The sequence below is a fragment of the Nothoprocta perdicaria genome, unplaced genomic scaffold, assembly GCF_003342845.1.
Source record: "Nothoprocta perdicaria isolate Ctin4 unplaced genomic scaffold, notPer1 scaffold_0, whole genome shotgun sequence".
Classification (NCBI taxonomy): Eukaryota; Metazoa; Chordata; class Aves; order Tinamiformes; family Tinamidae; genus Nothoprocta; species Nothoprocta perdicaria.
This window is the reverse complement of record NW_020454092.1, coordinates 10,329,137-10,342,990: the sequence shown is the minus strand read 5'-3', so window position 1 is coordinate 10,342,990 and position 13,854 is coordinate 10,329,137. Positions and strand designations below refer to the sequence as shown.

The 13,854-nt window shown below is 39.6% G+C and overlaps 1 protein-coding gene across 1 annotated transcript in view; it reads left to right on the top strand.

Annotated features, from left to right (window-relative positions):
• Nucleotides 1-13,854, top strand: part of MYLK (myosin light chain kinase) — a 176,356-nt gene that overhangs the window by 40,785 nt on the left and 121,717 nt on the right. Inside the window, exon 2 of the mRNA XM_026054306.1 lies at nucleotides 1,342-1,499. Within this exon, the coding sequence (XP_025910091.1) occupies nucleotides 1,350-1,499 (150 nt within the window). The 5' untranslated portion in view covers nucleotides 1,342-1,349. The remainder of the gene's footprint in view (nucleotides 1-1,341; nucleotides 1,500-13,854) is intronic.

Genomic DNA, 13,854 nt, shown 5'->3' with positions numbered 1-13,854 from the left:
TTTAGAAGTTTATTCTTAATCTGTGAAGAAAAAATTAACAAAAATTACTGACAGACATGGTCTTGTTAGGCATCCGTTCACAGCTTTGCGCTGGATGAAAGTCTGCAGGATAATCTGCAGCTTTACCTTAKCACAGAGCAGAAATGGGAGTTCTGAGATGCCTGGGAATGGCRGGAGATTCCAGACAGCGGTGGGAAGGTGATGCTGTAATGGTGCGGCATGTCAGCCATCCCTCAACTGGGGAGAGGAGGGTGGAGCCCAGATATGTAGAACCTTTCTTTACCATGACAACTTTTCCTCTTGTTCTCCACACTCTGCAGCCTTTTCAGGAACAGGTAATMCTTCTATACGTGGATGAGTCAGGAGTAGTGTGGCCCCTGTTTCATTGATACTTTTTCTCTTAAGTTGAAATATTACCGTTGATGGAAGCATTACYTATTGTAACTTTTTGCAAAAGCAGATGAACAAATATGTAATCCATCACGGGTTGGTATACATGGCAGTTTTTTCATTGATTCCCCATGATTGGTTGGCCAAGTATTTCTCCCCTTTATTCTCTGCTAAGCTTGTCTHTTAAATATATATTTTGGAGTGAGGCTTTTTTTGTGTAAGTTCTTCAAGTAACTAGCAGGGTAAGCTACTACTCTTTTGCTTTTTTCTTTTAGTTTTTGCTTTCAGTTGACAAAAATAGAGTGAATAACAAAGGATTTTTTTTCTGAACAATTTTTTGTAGCATTATAAAATTTTGTCTTTCTGTTATTTTCCTGCTCTGTGTGCTGTAGAAAGAAGAGTACTAAGCAAGGGAGTTGGAATTTCTGCCTGTTACGTACTAAGAGTGCTGTGTTTGGGAGGGAGGTATCCAGATATTTCTTAAGATCTTCAAAGTGTGGTATGAAAAATCAGATTTTCCACATTCCCACTTGCAACTTAATTCCAGTGCAAACAGAGGCCTCTATTTCACAAGTACTTGTTTAACACTGGCTCTGCTTTTGAGACTTACTGATTTTGGTGTGTTCCATGCCAGGAAAATCAAAGTCACGTTGCGAAAATATCTTCCTGAAGTAAGTTATTACAGTTTAATGCAGTTGTAAAGGATGGCTTTTTGGTTAAGATTCTGGTCTGGGACTTGAGAGTTCAGTTTGAGTTCAATTCAAGGCTGTGACCCTGTCTGGAACTGTAGGTACATCAGGCAAACTCTCCTGGTCATGGTTCCCCATCCAGAAAATAGTGCTTGTTACTCTAGACCAAGGACTACATATGTGTATATAACAAACAAACAAACAAATATAGACAATTAATTACTCTAAGTTCTATATCACAATTGTGTTTCTGTCTTTACAGCTCACATCATGGGGGATGTGAAATTGGTGACGTCAACTCGAGTTTCCAAAACCTCCCTGACACTCAGCCCCACTGTGCCAGCAGAAGCGCCTGCATTTACCCTTCCTCCTCGGAATATCCGAGTGCAGCTGGGAGCCACCGCCCGGTTTGAGGGGAAGGTAAGAAATGGAAATGATGGAGAGCTTGTCCACTTGTTCTTGTCCTTTCCTGAAGCTGCGTAGTTGGCTGCAGAAATAGTAAATTTTCTAATTTTATCCATATTATAGGACCTTTGCTCCAGAAGAGTGTGCCAGTGTTTCCATCCCTTCGTATCTTCATCATGCTTCAATCCAGTATCATCTCTTTCTTGTTCTGCTTATTTCTCTGTCTTCTCCCTTAACCCAGATCTTTCTTCTGGAGCTTCTACTTCTTTCTCTTGTCCCTTTTTGCTYCTTCCTGTCCCTGTCACGCTCTGCCTGTGTGCTGACAGCTGTAACATCTAACTGACTGCAGTCYGAGTCTTTGAAGTGGTGGGATTTATTGGACGGAGGCGGGAGAYTGCAACTTTGCTGTAACAAATGCAAGGGCTAAAAGGAATTTGGGAAATTCATAACTTTGAAAGCTCTAACATAAACAGAGAGCCAATAGGGGGCATCGGATATTTATCTTATTTGTTTATTTATTAAAGATCAGGGTAGAAACTGGATTTTTTCTAAGGAAATTGTGCAGAAAACTATTTTTGAAGTGAATCAGTTTTTAAGTGAAAAAACAGAACTCAGAAATAGTTCTCAGACTGAATTTCTTTGAGGAAAAWTTGTCATTTTTCATAGAATTTCATTATTTCACATTAATTAGTTTCAAACTCAGTTGAAAACATTGGGAAAAAAAAAAACATAGTGCTCTTGTAGGTGCGCCTGTGTGTGTTGTATCCTAATGCTGACTGGTTCTTCCAGATAATTCTACACCAGGCAATAACAGTAAAGTGAAATAGAAGTTGAAGTGTGTCATGTAGCTATATTTGATTGTTTTTTCCATCTCCTAATTCAAAGCCTGAGTAGGATATTTTCATTTTTAGATGCATCCTGAAGGCATTTTATTATTAGTCAAAAGGAGGCCACTATAAACTCTAGTTACCTGTAAGTTAGAGTTYGATCACTGGTCTGATTCGATCACTGGTTCAAACACAGAAGTGTTGCATATTTGTATTTTTTTTTTCAGCTTTGGTTTTAAAGTATTAATCCTTCTGGGTTTGATATCTCCACCTGCTTCTTATTATTGCCTTGAGTCGTAAATGGATAAAGTCTAAGAGTTCTTTCTAGCAGCTTGGATAAAATACTCAGAGTACTTACTGCATAGAAGTGACTGGCTTAACAAACTCCTTGAAGAAAACGGGTTTTGATTGAGGTCTTAGCTTGAGCATATTTGAAAATKTAAATTCCAGTTCTGCCCATTTGGTGTTTGAGCATGGCTGAATCCTTTAATTTTCCATAAACTGACCACATGCATGTCATATAGATGAAGTAGCCCTTTATTGCTCAAAGTGCTTTGTAAGTGGTAGGCTTTAAGACCACAGCTCTGCTGAAATGCATGCGAGATCTGTAATTACTCTGTGGGCAGCAGCACGAGTTATGTTGTATTCCACTGCCTGGCAAACTGGGATTGGGCAGTTACAGCCACTGCCTTCGGCATTTCAACTTCTTGCTGCGCATGGGATATTGGCTGGTTTTGGCTCAGTGCAACTTGTTGCCCTGGGGAGCTTCATTTTGCCTTTCAGTGAACACAGCTGAGAAGGAGCATGCTACACAGCTGTAGACAAAACAGCCCATCTGTAGCATCGTGAATCAGGTCGAAATTTCCTGGAATCCAGACTAGCTGGAGGCAGCAATATGAACTTGCATTTCTGGGGGAAGCAGAGGGCAAGCATCCTACGTTATGATCATTGGAGATATAGAGAATAATGGAGCACAGTGTGTTCTCCTTAGTACCTTGTGCTCTGGAAACTGAGTTTTGTAATGAGCATACTACTTAAAATTGTCTGGGTGATGGGTTATTTGTAAAGTAATGTGGCTGGAGAGCTTGTTTTGGGTTCTCTTGTTCACAGCTGGGTTAGTATTTTGCTTGTGCTCCTGTTCTGGTTACATGACAGGGTGAGGGGACATACTACAGGCTGGAAGAACACTGCCACTCCATTAACTGCAATCTGATGAGACTGCAGTCTGCGTAGCTCATATCATCTGGGTATATCTTTAGCTTCTGGGACGATGCTGTGTTTTCTATTGCTTAGCCATTCCAGAGGTCCAGGAGAAGAATATTTAMTAAGATTTAGTGACAGTAATAGCTACTGCATGTACGTAGCTTTTTCTGTGCTGGGAAATAGGCTACAGATGTTATGAAGGATTGTTGCTGATGGTCCATCACACAGTGTAGGTATTAAACTAGGCTTAAGCTAAAGAAAAATAGAAGTTTTAAAAATGGCTAGACAGGAGATTTTCTTCAAAGAGTTCCTCTACAGTGGAATTTATCTTATCGGAAAGAACAAACATTTCGAGAATCCAAGACAGGATATAAATCTGATACTGTGACAATCCTGCACTCTTATTAAGTGAACAAGGAGGAGAGAACCACAATGTCCAACTTTGCCTTTCTTTCCCACAGCATGTAGGGTTAGTTGTGTGAAATGGCAATTGAAGATGAAGGACAGTACATAAACTGAAAATATTGACTGTAAATATAGGAAATCTGAGGTCAAAGAGAACTGCAATTCCTGTTAACAAGAATTCTCTTAATCCTGCCACTACCACCCTGATTTTCTTACCACTAACTCAACTAATTTATCCATATGTGACTGCCAACCTCAGTTTTCCAATTTGACCTCAGAGTAGAAATGTAATTTCTCTTATTTCATGCATGCGAGCACAGTTTTGGTCTGGAACTTGGTTCAAGGGATGAAACTCTTTAGTTAAGTGAAGGCCAAGTTGCCTTCCCCAGGTACTCCCCCTCTGTAGCACAGGCATCTCAGTTGTTCACTGAGCAACAGCTAAGCTGATTTTTACAGAAGCCTTCATAAATTACTGTGTGTGTTGTGGATACCTAGTGTATTAGAGGTTGACTGATGAAATGATCTTCATTGCAGAGCACCTGGGGTGAACAGCTTGGGGCTGTAATTGCCTGCCTTGTGCTAGGTCATTCTTGCTTGTCAGAGCCTTTAAGATACTCCTGAAAAAAAAGCAGCCCAAGTAATGTTACCAGTCTTTGTTTTAAGCTCTTTGCTTGTCTATCAGTAATTGTAACACATAATTAAAAATATATCAAAGCTTTGCTGTACTGAGCTGTAATTGCATATCTTTTGAATGCATCACCAGATTTCCTAATTTTCACAAGCATAGTAGTGAATCATGATTCCTTTCTTTGCAGTAAGTACTGTAAGGGTTTCTGTGGCAAGTATTACACAGAAGGACAGAGAAGTTCATTCTGGCCATAAGAGAACATAACGTTCTGGCCGTAACTATCTGTAAATTTTCAGACAGGGTCATATTTTGATTGCATTGATACCACTTGAAATCAAATTAGATTCCTGACCTTACTTTGAGTGATCCCAACTTCCATTTTTTTGCAGCAATGCAGGATACTTTAATTACAGCACTAAACACCATAGCAGTGCTGACTGAGAAGTGTAAGAACCATAACTACATTTCTAGTTTAGAAATAAATTAATTTTAGCCTGTTCCGCTCTTACAAACTTGGATGTACTGTTCTATAGCAAAAGTTTAAGTTCAGTATTTATGTAAATAGTGTAGTTTCCCATATAGTCAAATGAAACTGGGGTTCCACCAGTTTGCATGGTTTTGTGCCAGCCTGCCTGCCTGATTTCTTAGAATCTTGTTCAGGACATGTTCAGGACATGTATCTTGATTTCTTACTATCCTAGTCATTCCAAGACTATGGGCTCAGAGACCTAAGATTGCCTGTGTTAGAGCTCAAATCTTTTTCTGAAGACTTCTTTCCATCTAGGAATTATGTTTCTTAATATTGGACTTTTTTAGCCAGCTCTACATTCCCACCCCACTGTAGAACTCAGCAACTATTTAAATACTGCCATGATTGCATTCAGATCTTCCTACACCCACAGTTTGAGTGTTGCCATCAGCCTGAGTTGGCTTGTGATAGAGTTCAGGCTTAGGTTCTGCTTTTCCTCGGCCTTCTGAGCCTTTCCATGATTGTTTTAAGACAGCAAGCTAGTCCTGCAGTTCCCTGTTCTGTGTTTAGAGGCATTGACAGGTTCTTTCATGATTCTCTGGGAAAATCTCAGAAAGCAGCCAGTTTTCTGCACCAGAATAAACCACTGGGGCCCCAAAGTCCTAGGAGTCTGTGCAGGTGAATAGAGCAGCAGCAAGGCCTGACCCAAGCAGGGCTGTGCTTTCCTGACTGCTAGCATAAGCTGTCAGCAAATGTTAATGCTCAGATCCTGCTTTCCCAGGTCCATGTTACCTTTTGTATAGGAGGATACTTAGAGGCATAGAGAGGTTAAGAGATTTGTTTAAGTTCCTAGAGCAAATTGATAGAAAAAMCAAGAACTGAGAATAGATTCTTTACTGTTCTGTAACCACTGAACCACATTCCCTTGATCGTTTCCTCCTTATTTTAAGCTTTGGCTTCTGAGACCAGTAAGACTTTCTACTGCAGGCTTGCTGCTTTAAACAGAAAGGGTGGTTGTCCACTGTAGGCATTTTCAGTTGGTAACTGTGTGTTTAGCTGCCCACACGTAGCTCAGCTGATCCTGAATAGCAGTAGACTGATTGCATCAGAAGCATGGTGTGAATATTTCTGAATACATCAAGCATTAAAAAATGGACAAGTTCAAAGAATAGCAGCTTCCATCAAACCTTTCTTCAGAATGGTATTTGCCACTGCATTTGATTGTTGCAAGCAGTTAGCTAAACCTGCTCTGGCTGCATAAATATATAATTTCTGAGGGTAGTATTGGTGATCATTAATTTTATGACTCTAAAGAATACTTTTGCTAAAGCTTAGCTTGAGGAGATGGCAAATGTCATGCTATGGACCACAGACTGATTGCCTGGGGGGTTAGGAAAGAATTTCTTCTCCTTGGATGAAGCACTGCGCAACTGGCAACCGAGCATTATGTTTTCTTCTACTTCACGCAAACCAAGAAATTAAACTACTAAATCTAGCCCGGTGTTCTAATCTCAGTGAGCTACGTTTCATGCTAGTCGTGTACAGACACATGTGGTTCGAGCAGGGTTTGAGTAGCGCTGGGTTTAGTAGTTCGATGTTTGTTCCCCCTTTAGTAGTTACTGTCCTGCTTTCCCCTTCAAGTAAGGACTGGTGAATTAGGTGGTAAATTTGAAGGTAAACCAGGTAAATGTCAAATCTTGCCTCTAGTTAATGTGCTTTCTAATTCTCCTACTTCCTTGCGTTGCAACATCCTCTTTCTTTTTCTTTTTTTTTTCTTCTTTTTTTTTTTCTCCTCTCACAGTAAGCCCAGTGACATATTTGAACTTGCTAGTTTGAGCTGCTTGTGCTGCTGAGGGTTGTGCAGATACTCCTTGAAATATGTTGCCTGAAAGAATAAGCTGGGATTAGGTGGGAAGAAAGAGGAGGTAACAGGGAATTTGACTTCCCTGTTTTGTGATAGAGACCAAATTGTGTGGTTTGTTAAGAAATAAAGGGTAAAGAAGGAAGTGTTAAAAGGGAGAAATGTTGAAAGGGGAAAACTATCAGAGCATTTTAAAATTGCAATCTACCTGAACATAAAACTTGTTTCCTTCTGGCTGCAGTACCATTACTGAGGGGCAAAGCTTGTCTCATCGTCTTTGCTTTGGACTTAAGGCAATAATGTGTGCTCCAMGCATCACTTGCAAGCATTCCAGATGTATGCTCTAATTATGCTGTCTATCTAGATTTGAGATGCAGGATCTGAAATGAGAGGAGCCCAGATAATGACAGAGGGTGAGGACATGGCACAAAATTCTTTGCTGTTGGCTCGAGCTCTCACTGTTAGAAAATGTACTGCTCAGCTAATTGCATGATGCTGACAGTGGTTTAAGATCTGTGTTTTCTGGGAGGATGACTGCTCTGGACAGAGTGAAATGAGAAAAGAGTTTGGGAAGAACTGTGTTTTTCTGGGAGACAGTTGTCTGGTAAAGGTGGATGCAGGGTGAGGGGTGGTGGGAAGGACTTTGCTGAATCTTTAAACTACCATGCAGTGCAATGCTCTAAGAAGCCAGATATGAAACATTGGGGTATATTTCTTTTTAAAGAGGAATGGGTGACAAAGACCCTTCACCAAATGACGCATGCATCCTTATGTTGCCACCGTTTTTCTGTTTCTTGTGCAATGTATATCCTGCAGGGAAAAAACACCCCAGTAGGAGAGGCTGCTCAAAAAACTTTAGAGTTTGGATGAGAGTGCTCTGTGTGATCTGTTGTGCCTCTCGGTCTCCCCACACAGCTGTCCCTCTGTCACCTGTGGCCCCCAGAGTGCTATTCGAGACTTGCGAAGTAGAAGTGCYGGAGCTCTGTGCTCTGTGTGGCATGGGTGCAGTGTGCTCAGCAGCTCCCAAAAGCTCTGACCTCAGAGCACTGTCCCATGCTACCAATCTGAGCACAAAAGTGCAGCAATGGCCAGGATTTCAGGAGGTTTGGCAAGACCTTTTACAGAGTTGCTGTGATCTACCAGAAGTTCAGAAATCCCAGACAATAATAAAAATGTTTGAATTCCAAGCAGATAAAATTTCTAAGCAGAAAAGAAGCCATGACTGAGGAAGACTGGATATACAATATGCCTACTCTTAATCATTGTCATTCAAGGTTAATTCTTTATATAATTGAGCTTGTCCTTGGTAACCCACCTACCCTCAAAATGTGGAAGAAATACCCAGTTTGACACTATCATGCTTATTATTCTGTTGTTTTCAGTCACCTTTCCCATTCAGTTTGCATATAAGCAGCTGTGGCAGAGCCTCTCTCTTGCTGTTTACAATRCCAGGTAGAATGGCTCCCTGTTCTTTGTTGATTTGAGAATTGCTATAATATTTAAAGTAACTTAAAAATGTGGTTTTTTTGTTTAATTTTTTTTTTATTATTTTTTTAACAATCATGGTCATATTATTGTTAGATCTTTTAAGGACCATTCCCCTAAAGTAAATATGGGGTTAATGAGAACCTCTGATTTTGTATGGTATCTCTATTCAAGCCAGTGGTGTTTTCACAGAATCGCAGAATGGTTGAGGTTAGATGATCTAGAGATCATCTGATCAACCCCTCTGTTCAAGTYGGGTTTTAACTCAAGCCAGAACATACATCTGTGCTCCTCTTGGCCACCTCTTTCTCTTTATTTTTTTTTTTTCTGAGTTTTCAATTATTTCAGCCTTTGAAGAGGAAGCAGTTAAAATCATGTGGGAAACTTGACAATTAAAATCTTTGTGATTTAATTGCATCTACCTGCCCCTGATTTGAGGGCAGTGACCAAAAGCTTTTGCTTTTTATATTTTGTGATCACCCAATACTGTGATGTATTATCATCAAGAATAGCTACATGTCAGCTGAAGTTGTCACCYGTGTCCTACCATTAGGGTTGATTTTGAGGGCAATCATTTTCTCTGGTAGGGATTTCTGGACCTGTTATTTTCCATAATCCTCAAGAATAAGTCAAAGCAAAATTTCTTGAATTATGTTTTGAAAGATTTGCAGGGGATGTAAAATACTTGTGGTATAAAGGAGGTTCAGTCTTTTACAGAAGTAATGATGAAATAAGTAGTAAGAGTAATCATAAAGTCTGCGATGTCAGAAAGACAGGATAAATATGTGGAAAAAAGGAATAAAAGAAAATTGAGACACACCAAAGAGAGAGAGTTTATCAAGATAGCTTAAGTACTGGACAAAAATAATATGTTCAGAAACTGAGGTTGGGTAAGTCAGAGTGGAAGTGGTCAGTGTAATTTTTCTTGGTTTTTTTTTTTTATTATTTCATGAGATTTAATCATAAATCTCTGAAATTTCATCAAAATCTAATCCTTCTTCAATCCTGCCTTTAATTTCAAAAAATCATCATCTTTTTAGGCTATTTTCCCTTCCKCTGGGCCAGTGCATAATTCTTTGTTATGGCCAGTTCCACTGGCAGTCAAACTCATCATGTGGCATTGGCCTTTCTTACTTACATACAAGTTCTTAACAGCACATGAAATAAGACTGCAACTTATCATTGTGGTGTCTAGAAATTGGTTATTTAGGGGAATTGTGCATTGACAAAAGATTGAAGCTTGAAGTAGACCTGGTAACTGAAGTACTGGCTTTTTCCTCCAAAGGAAAAAAAGAAACTGCTGGGAACTCTACTAAACAAGACTGAATATGCTTAAGCTTGATTCTTCTGCCTATATCATTTCTGGTGTTCCTTTATAAAAGAATAACTCTGCAGTTTGTCTCTGCCAGAGGACAAATATAAGTATTTCGAAACCAATTATGTTAAAAGCCAGGCCACTAACTTCAATCAATAAGCAATACAAATTATGATAAGATTAAAGAACTATGGTGATTGGTATTGATTTTTGCTTATTTTGTGGTAGGACTTAACAGTCCAGTCCACCTGGAGTCTTACTGTATGTTTGCTGATAATTTTTAATACAAACACATGCCAGCATAGAGTCAATTGATCCCTGCACTGATGAACTTCCTGTCCAGAACAGCAGGAAAAACAGTAAGCGCTTTTGTCCACAACCTAAACGAATGTAGTTACTTCTAAGCGCACGGGTGTGCTGCTCTTACTGAGATCACAGCAGTTTTAGTTTTCAGAGAAAGCACTAGAAAGGAGAGGAAAGTCCACAAAATTTCTCTTAAACTCAGGCTTTCTATAAATATTTATTCTGGGCTGCTGAACTAGAAATTCATTGCCATATCAATTTATATTTTAGGATTTCAGTTAGTGCTTTGAGAATTTTTGTCTTTTTTCTTCTTTCAAACAGTTTTTGCTTAGCTRTTTTTAAGGCAGCAATTTATATATTGTATTGTATGAGTTATCTTTGCTAAGCTGCTAAGTTTATGAACTAAGACCATAAAGCTTAACTTTATAAATTTTACAGATTCTTACAGGATGAAAGCATTACTGAGGGATGCTAAGAAGCAGTTAATGTTTTACAGTGGGTTTGCATATAGAAATCTTAATTACTTAATGCATAGAAGTAAGTTATACAGAATAAACAATACAACGAGAAACACTAAGTGTTTAGATTCCAATGCTGCATTTTATGTTCACATACACAATCAATGCGTGTGTTCAATTCTATTTTTTACTGAGACTTAAACCAAACAAGCAACGTGTCATGCACAGTCTTGTTGYCAGCCTTAGAAAGCAGGATTAGTGATGGGACAGTGCAACTGACTGAGGAAGATTGTTACAGGCTCTCCAGGACACTGCCTTGGCCAGCAGCCTTCGTTGCTCTCAGCAGACAGTCTTTGCTGTAGTGAGATTCTTGAGTTCTTCTGCGCTCAACTCAGCAATGTGAAAGGGTTTCTGTAGCTGCTGCCAGAACTACTGAGCTGCAGGAAATACATCTTGTCTGGCTGGAGATTGATGGAGTACAGACATGTTCATTCGGAGTGAAGGGTTTCTGTTACCACCTTATAGCCCAGATGTGCAATGCTGCTCTCACAGATTTCATAGCTGCAAAGCCTGTCTTCAGTAGCTGTGTTTTCAGTTCAGAAAGAAATGATGTTTGTTTTTACTCATTTTCCAGAGTAAGTCTTGCACATGTAGTGTGAATCTGTACAGTTTGCTTGCCTGCAAGTAGCATGTACTAATGCAGTGTTCCTAAAATAGTCTCCCTAAGCTAGGAAAGTATTAAAGACACAAGCTATTCGGATCAATGGCACTGTTTGTATAAGCGGATTGGAAATAGCATTTGGAAACATGCCAAATAAATTTACATCCCATCAAGATAACTTCACATTGGTAAAATTAAATAAAATAGAAATGCTGGAAGACTGAAAATAATGAAAACTTAGTTTTTACAAGTATCTTAACATTGATGATCTTTCTCTTGAGAAATACAAGGAAGAGTGCATTTTCTTATTTAAAAAATGGCTCGGGATTCAAAACCCAAATATTATTGTTATGAAGGGATCATTGCTCTCTGCAAATAACCCGTGCTGTTTAGTCTTGCTTTTTTTCTGTGGTATCAGTAGAGTTTCTTGACCTGATGATGTCCCAGTCTCAAGTTGTGGTGTAGAGTTGGTCTGGATTCTGTGAGATAATAAAGCTAAATATTTATAATTTTCTTCCAAAGTAGGAACACATGAACATATTGTTAATGACAGAGTGAAATCTTGGTGTTAATTTTGGCTTGTATATGTTGGAGCCGAGAGGCTTCCTAGATTTTGCACTTCGGTCTGAACTCATTCTTTCTCTGCCTTTCTGAGCTCTTACTGAATGAAGGATCACAAACTACGGTAAAAATCTTCCCAAGTGTTAAAARCTAACATTTCTGTAAAGGGAAAAGTGGAAACAGTTTCCCAAAGTTCTATTTTTCTTTTGTTAAACTGTTTTATGTTTGAGCCTTTATTCTAGGACTGCCAAATAAAACTTTTGAACAGAAGTGGTGACAAACACAGTAACTCAGTGTCTTCTGTTGAAGCGGAGATGAATGAACTGCTCTGGTTATTCTGACAACGCTCAGAACACAGTAAAACTCTGGTCTCATATTTTCTGCAGCAGAGATTCACGCAGTTCTGAAATGAGCTGATCCTGTTGGGAAATTGCTGGCATCTCCCTGACAGAGAGTTAAAGCAGTTGCTTCATTTGGTAACATTTGGTGGAGATCCTGATTCAGAATAACCAAAGATGAGGSGGACAGACATTTTAGAGGGTCACCGGGTACCTGGAACAATTAGCAAGAGATCTTTCCATTCAGCAGCCACAGTTATTTCCTTCAGAATTCATTTACATTCCTAAAGCATAATCCTAAATGATCCATAACCACACACATGGCTTGGCTATTTCTTTGCCTTTTTGGCATTTTAAACTATTCAAACTATTCAGCACCTCATAAAATTTAAAACATTTTAAAAAACTTTAGTACCAGTTCATCAGTGAAGAGAGTTCCCCCTTTGATACCGCCCTCCCCCTTGCCCAAAATGTAAAGCTCTTTTCTTTGTTTTGTGGGGTGATGGTAGTCATGGGGTGTTCTGATTTCGGAGAGGCTTTGAAGCAGGGAAGAGTCTCATTTAAACTGATGACACTCACCCGAATGAAGGCTGCGATATTTATCTTCCTTGTCTTGCTGAGGTCTCTTGTGCTCGTCTACACAACGTATCTGTTGTGCCTGTGCTGCGGGCTCTATTCTGCAAAGCTGTATTGTGAGGCTACGGAAACCTGTCAGCTTAATAACTTAGTACCTTCTTATGTGGTGTTGTCATCTTTATAACAATATTTTGCAAAATTCTGTTTGCAAAAGCTCTGGACTATTCTGGTRGAGCTTTTCCTGTTACTCAAAGCTGTGTCATTTATACAAATACAATTGTGTGATACCAATGGGCTTCTGTCATCATTCAACGTCTGAAGAGCAGCTGTTCTTCTGTGCTGCACCTTMAGTTCAGTCCCTGTCTAGACTGTTTATGGGAAAACTTTTGCGGGGAAAAAATTGGCCAAATGATCTGGCCTAAAGCGTGGAAACCTGTTTTCCTTGCAGTGTGAGACTGGCTAAGTCTCTGACAGTTTCTGTGTCTTGGTTCCTCAGATATGAAATCAGAGTGATCTTTTGCCACACATGGCAGCTGTGTATTTTGGAACAGAGATCATCTTCAGCATGTACATGTCTCAGTATCCTGCACACTGTTCTGGCTTGTGACAAGGTGTCAGAATTTCCCCACTTGGCTTGTCCGGTTTGTGTGTCAGGTGCAGATTGTTACAATATGAAATCTCTGCAGGAGAGCCAGAGGCTGGGCCCCTGCTGGTGCCTGGGGGAAAGAGCCCAGACTTCTCCTGGACCTGAGCAAAGGTTTATGGCATCTCACTGATTTTGGTTTGCCAAACAGAACAAACTTCCAAAAAGGGGGAAATTTGTACAATATCTAAAGATAGATCTAAAGAGGAACAGGGATTCTGCCTACTACCCCATGGTAAGTCTAGAGAAGGTGTATTTCAAGAGAAAATAAATAAATAAATAAATAAAAGAAGTCCAGGTGAGCTGTATGAGTGGTTTGATAAAACTCACTTCAAGTATTTACAACAGTAGGTCAGCTGGCTACAATGTGGGAAAAGTAGACAGGTAGATGTTGCCTCTGGTAGTAGGATTTATTACGGCTCCATGAAAGCACACTCCCATTGTAGGACTGCAGCACCTGTGCAAAAATGCCTGCATTAGCGTAGCAGAGCAACATTACTGGCAGGTCTATTAGCTGACTGATAATATAAATACACAGAAATATGTTTCACTATGCAGTCTTCCCCCTGTGTACACTGTGCTGGAAAGGGTAGAGTGCACCTTAATAGCATTCCCTATTCTATATGAATGATATTTA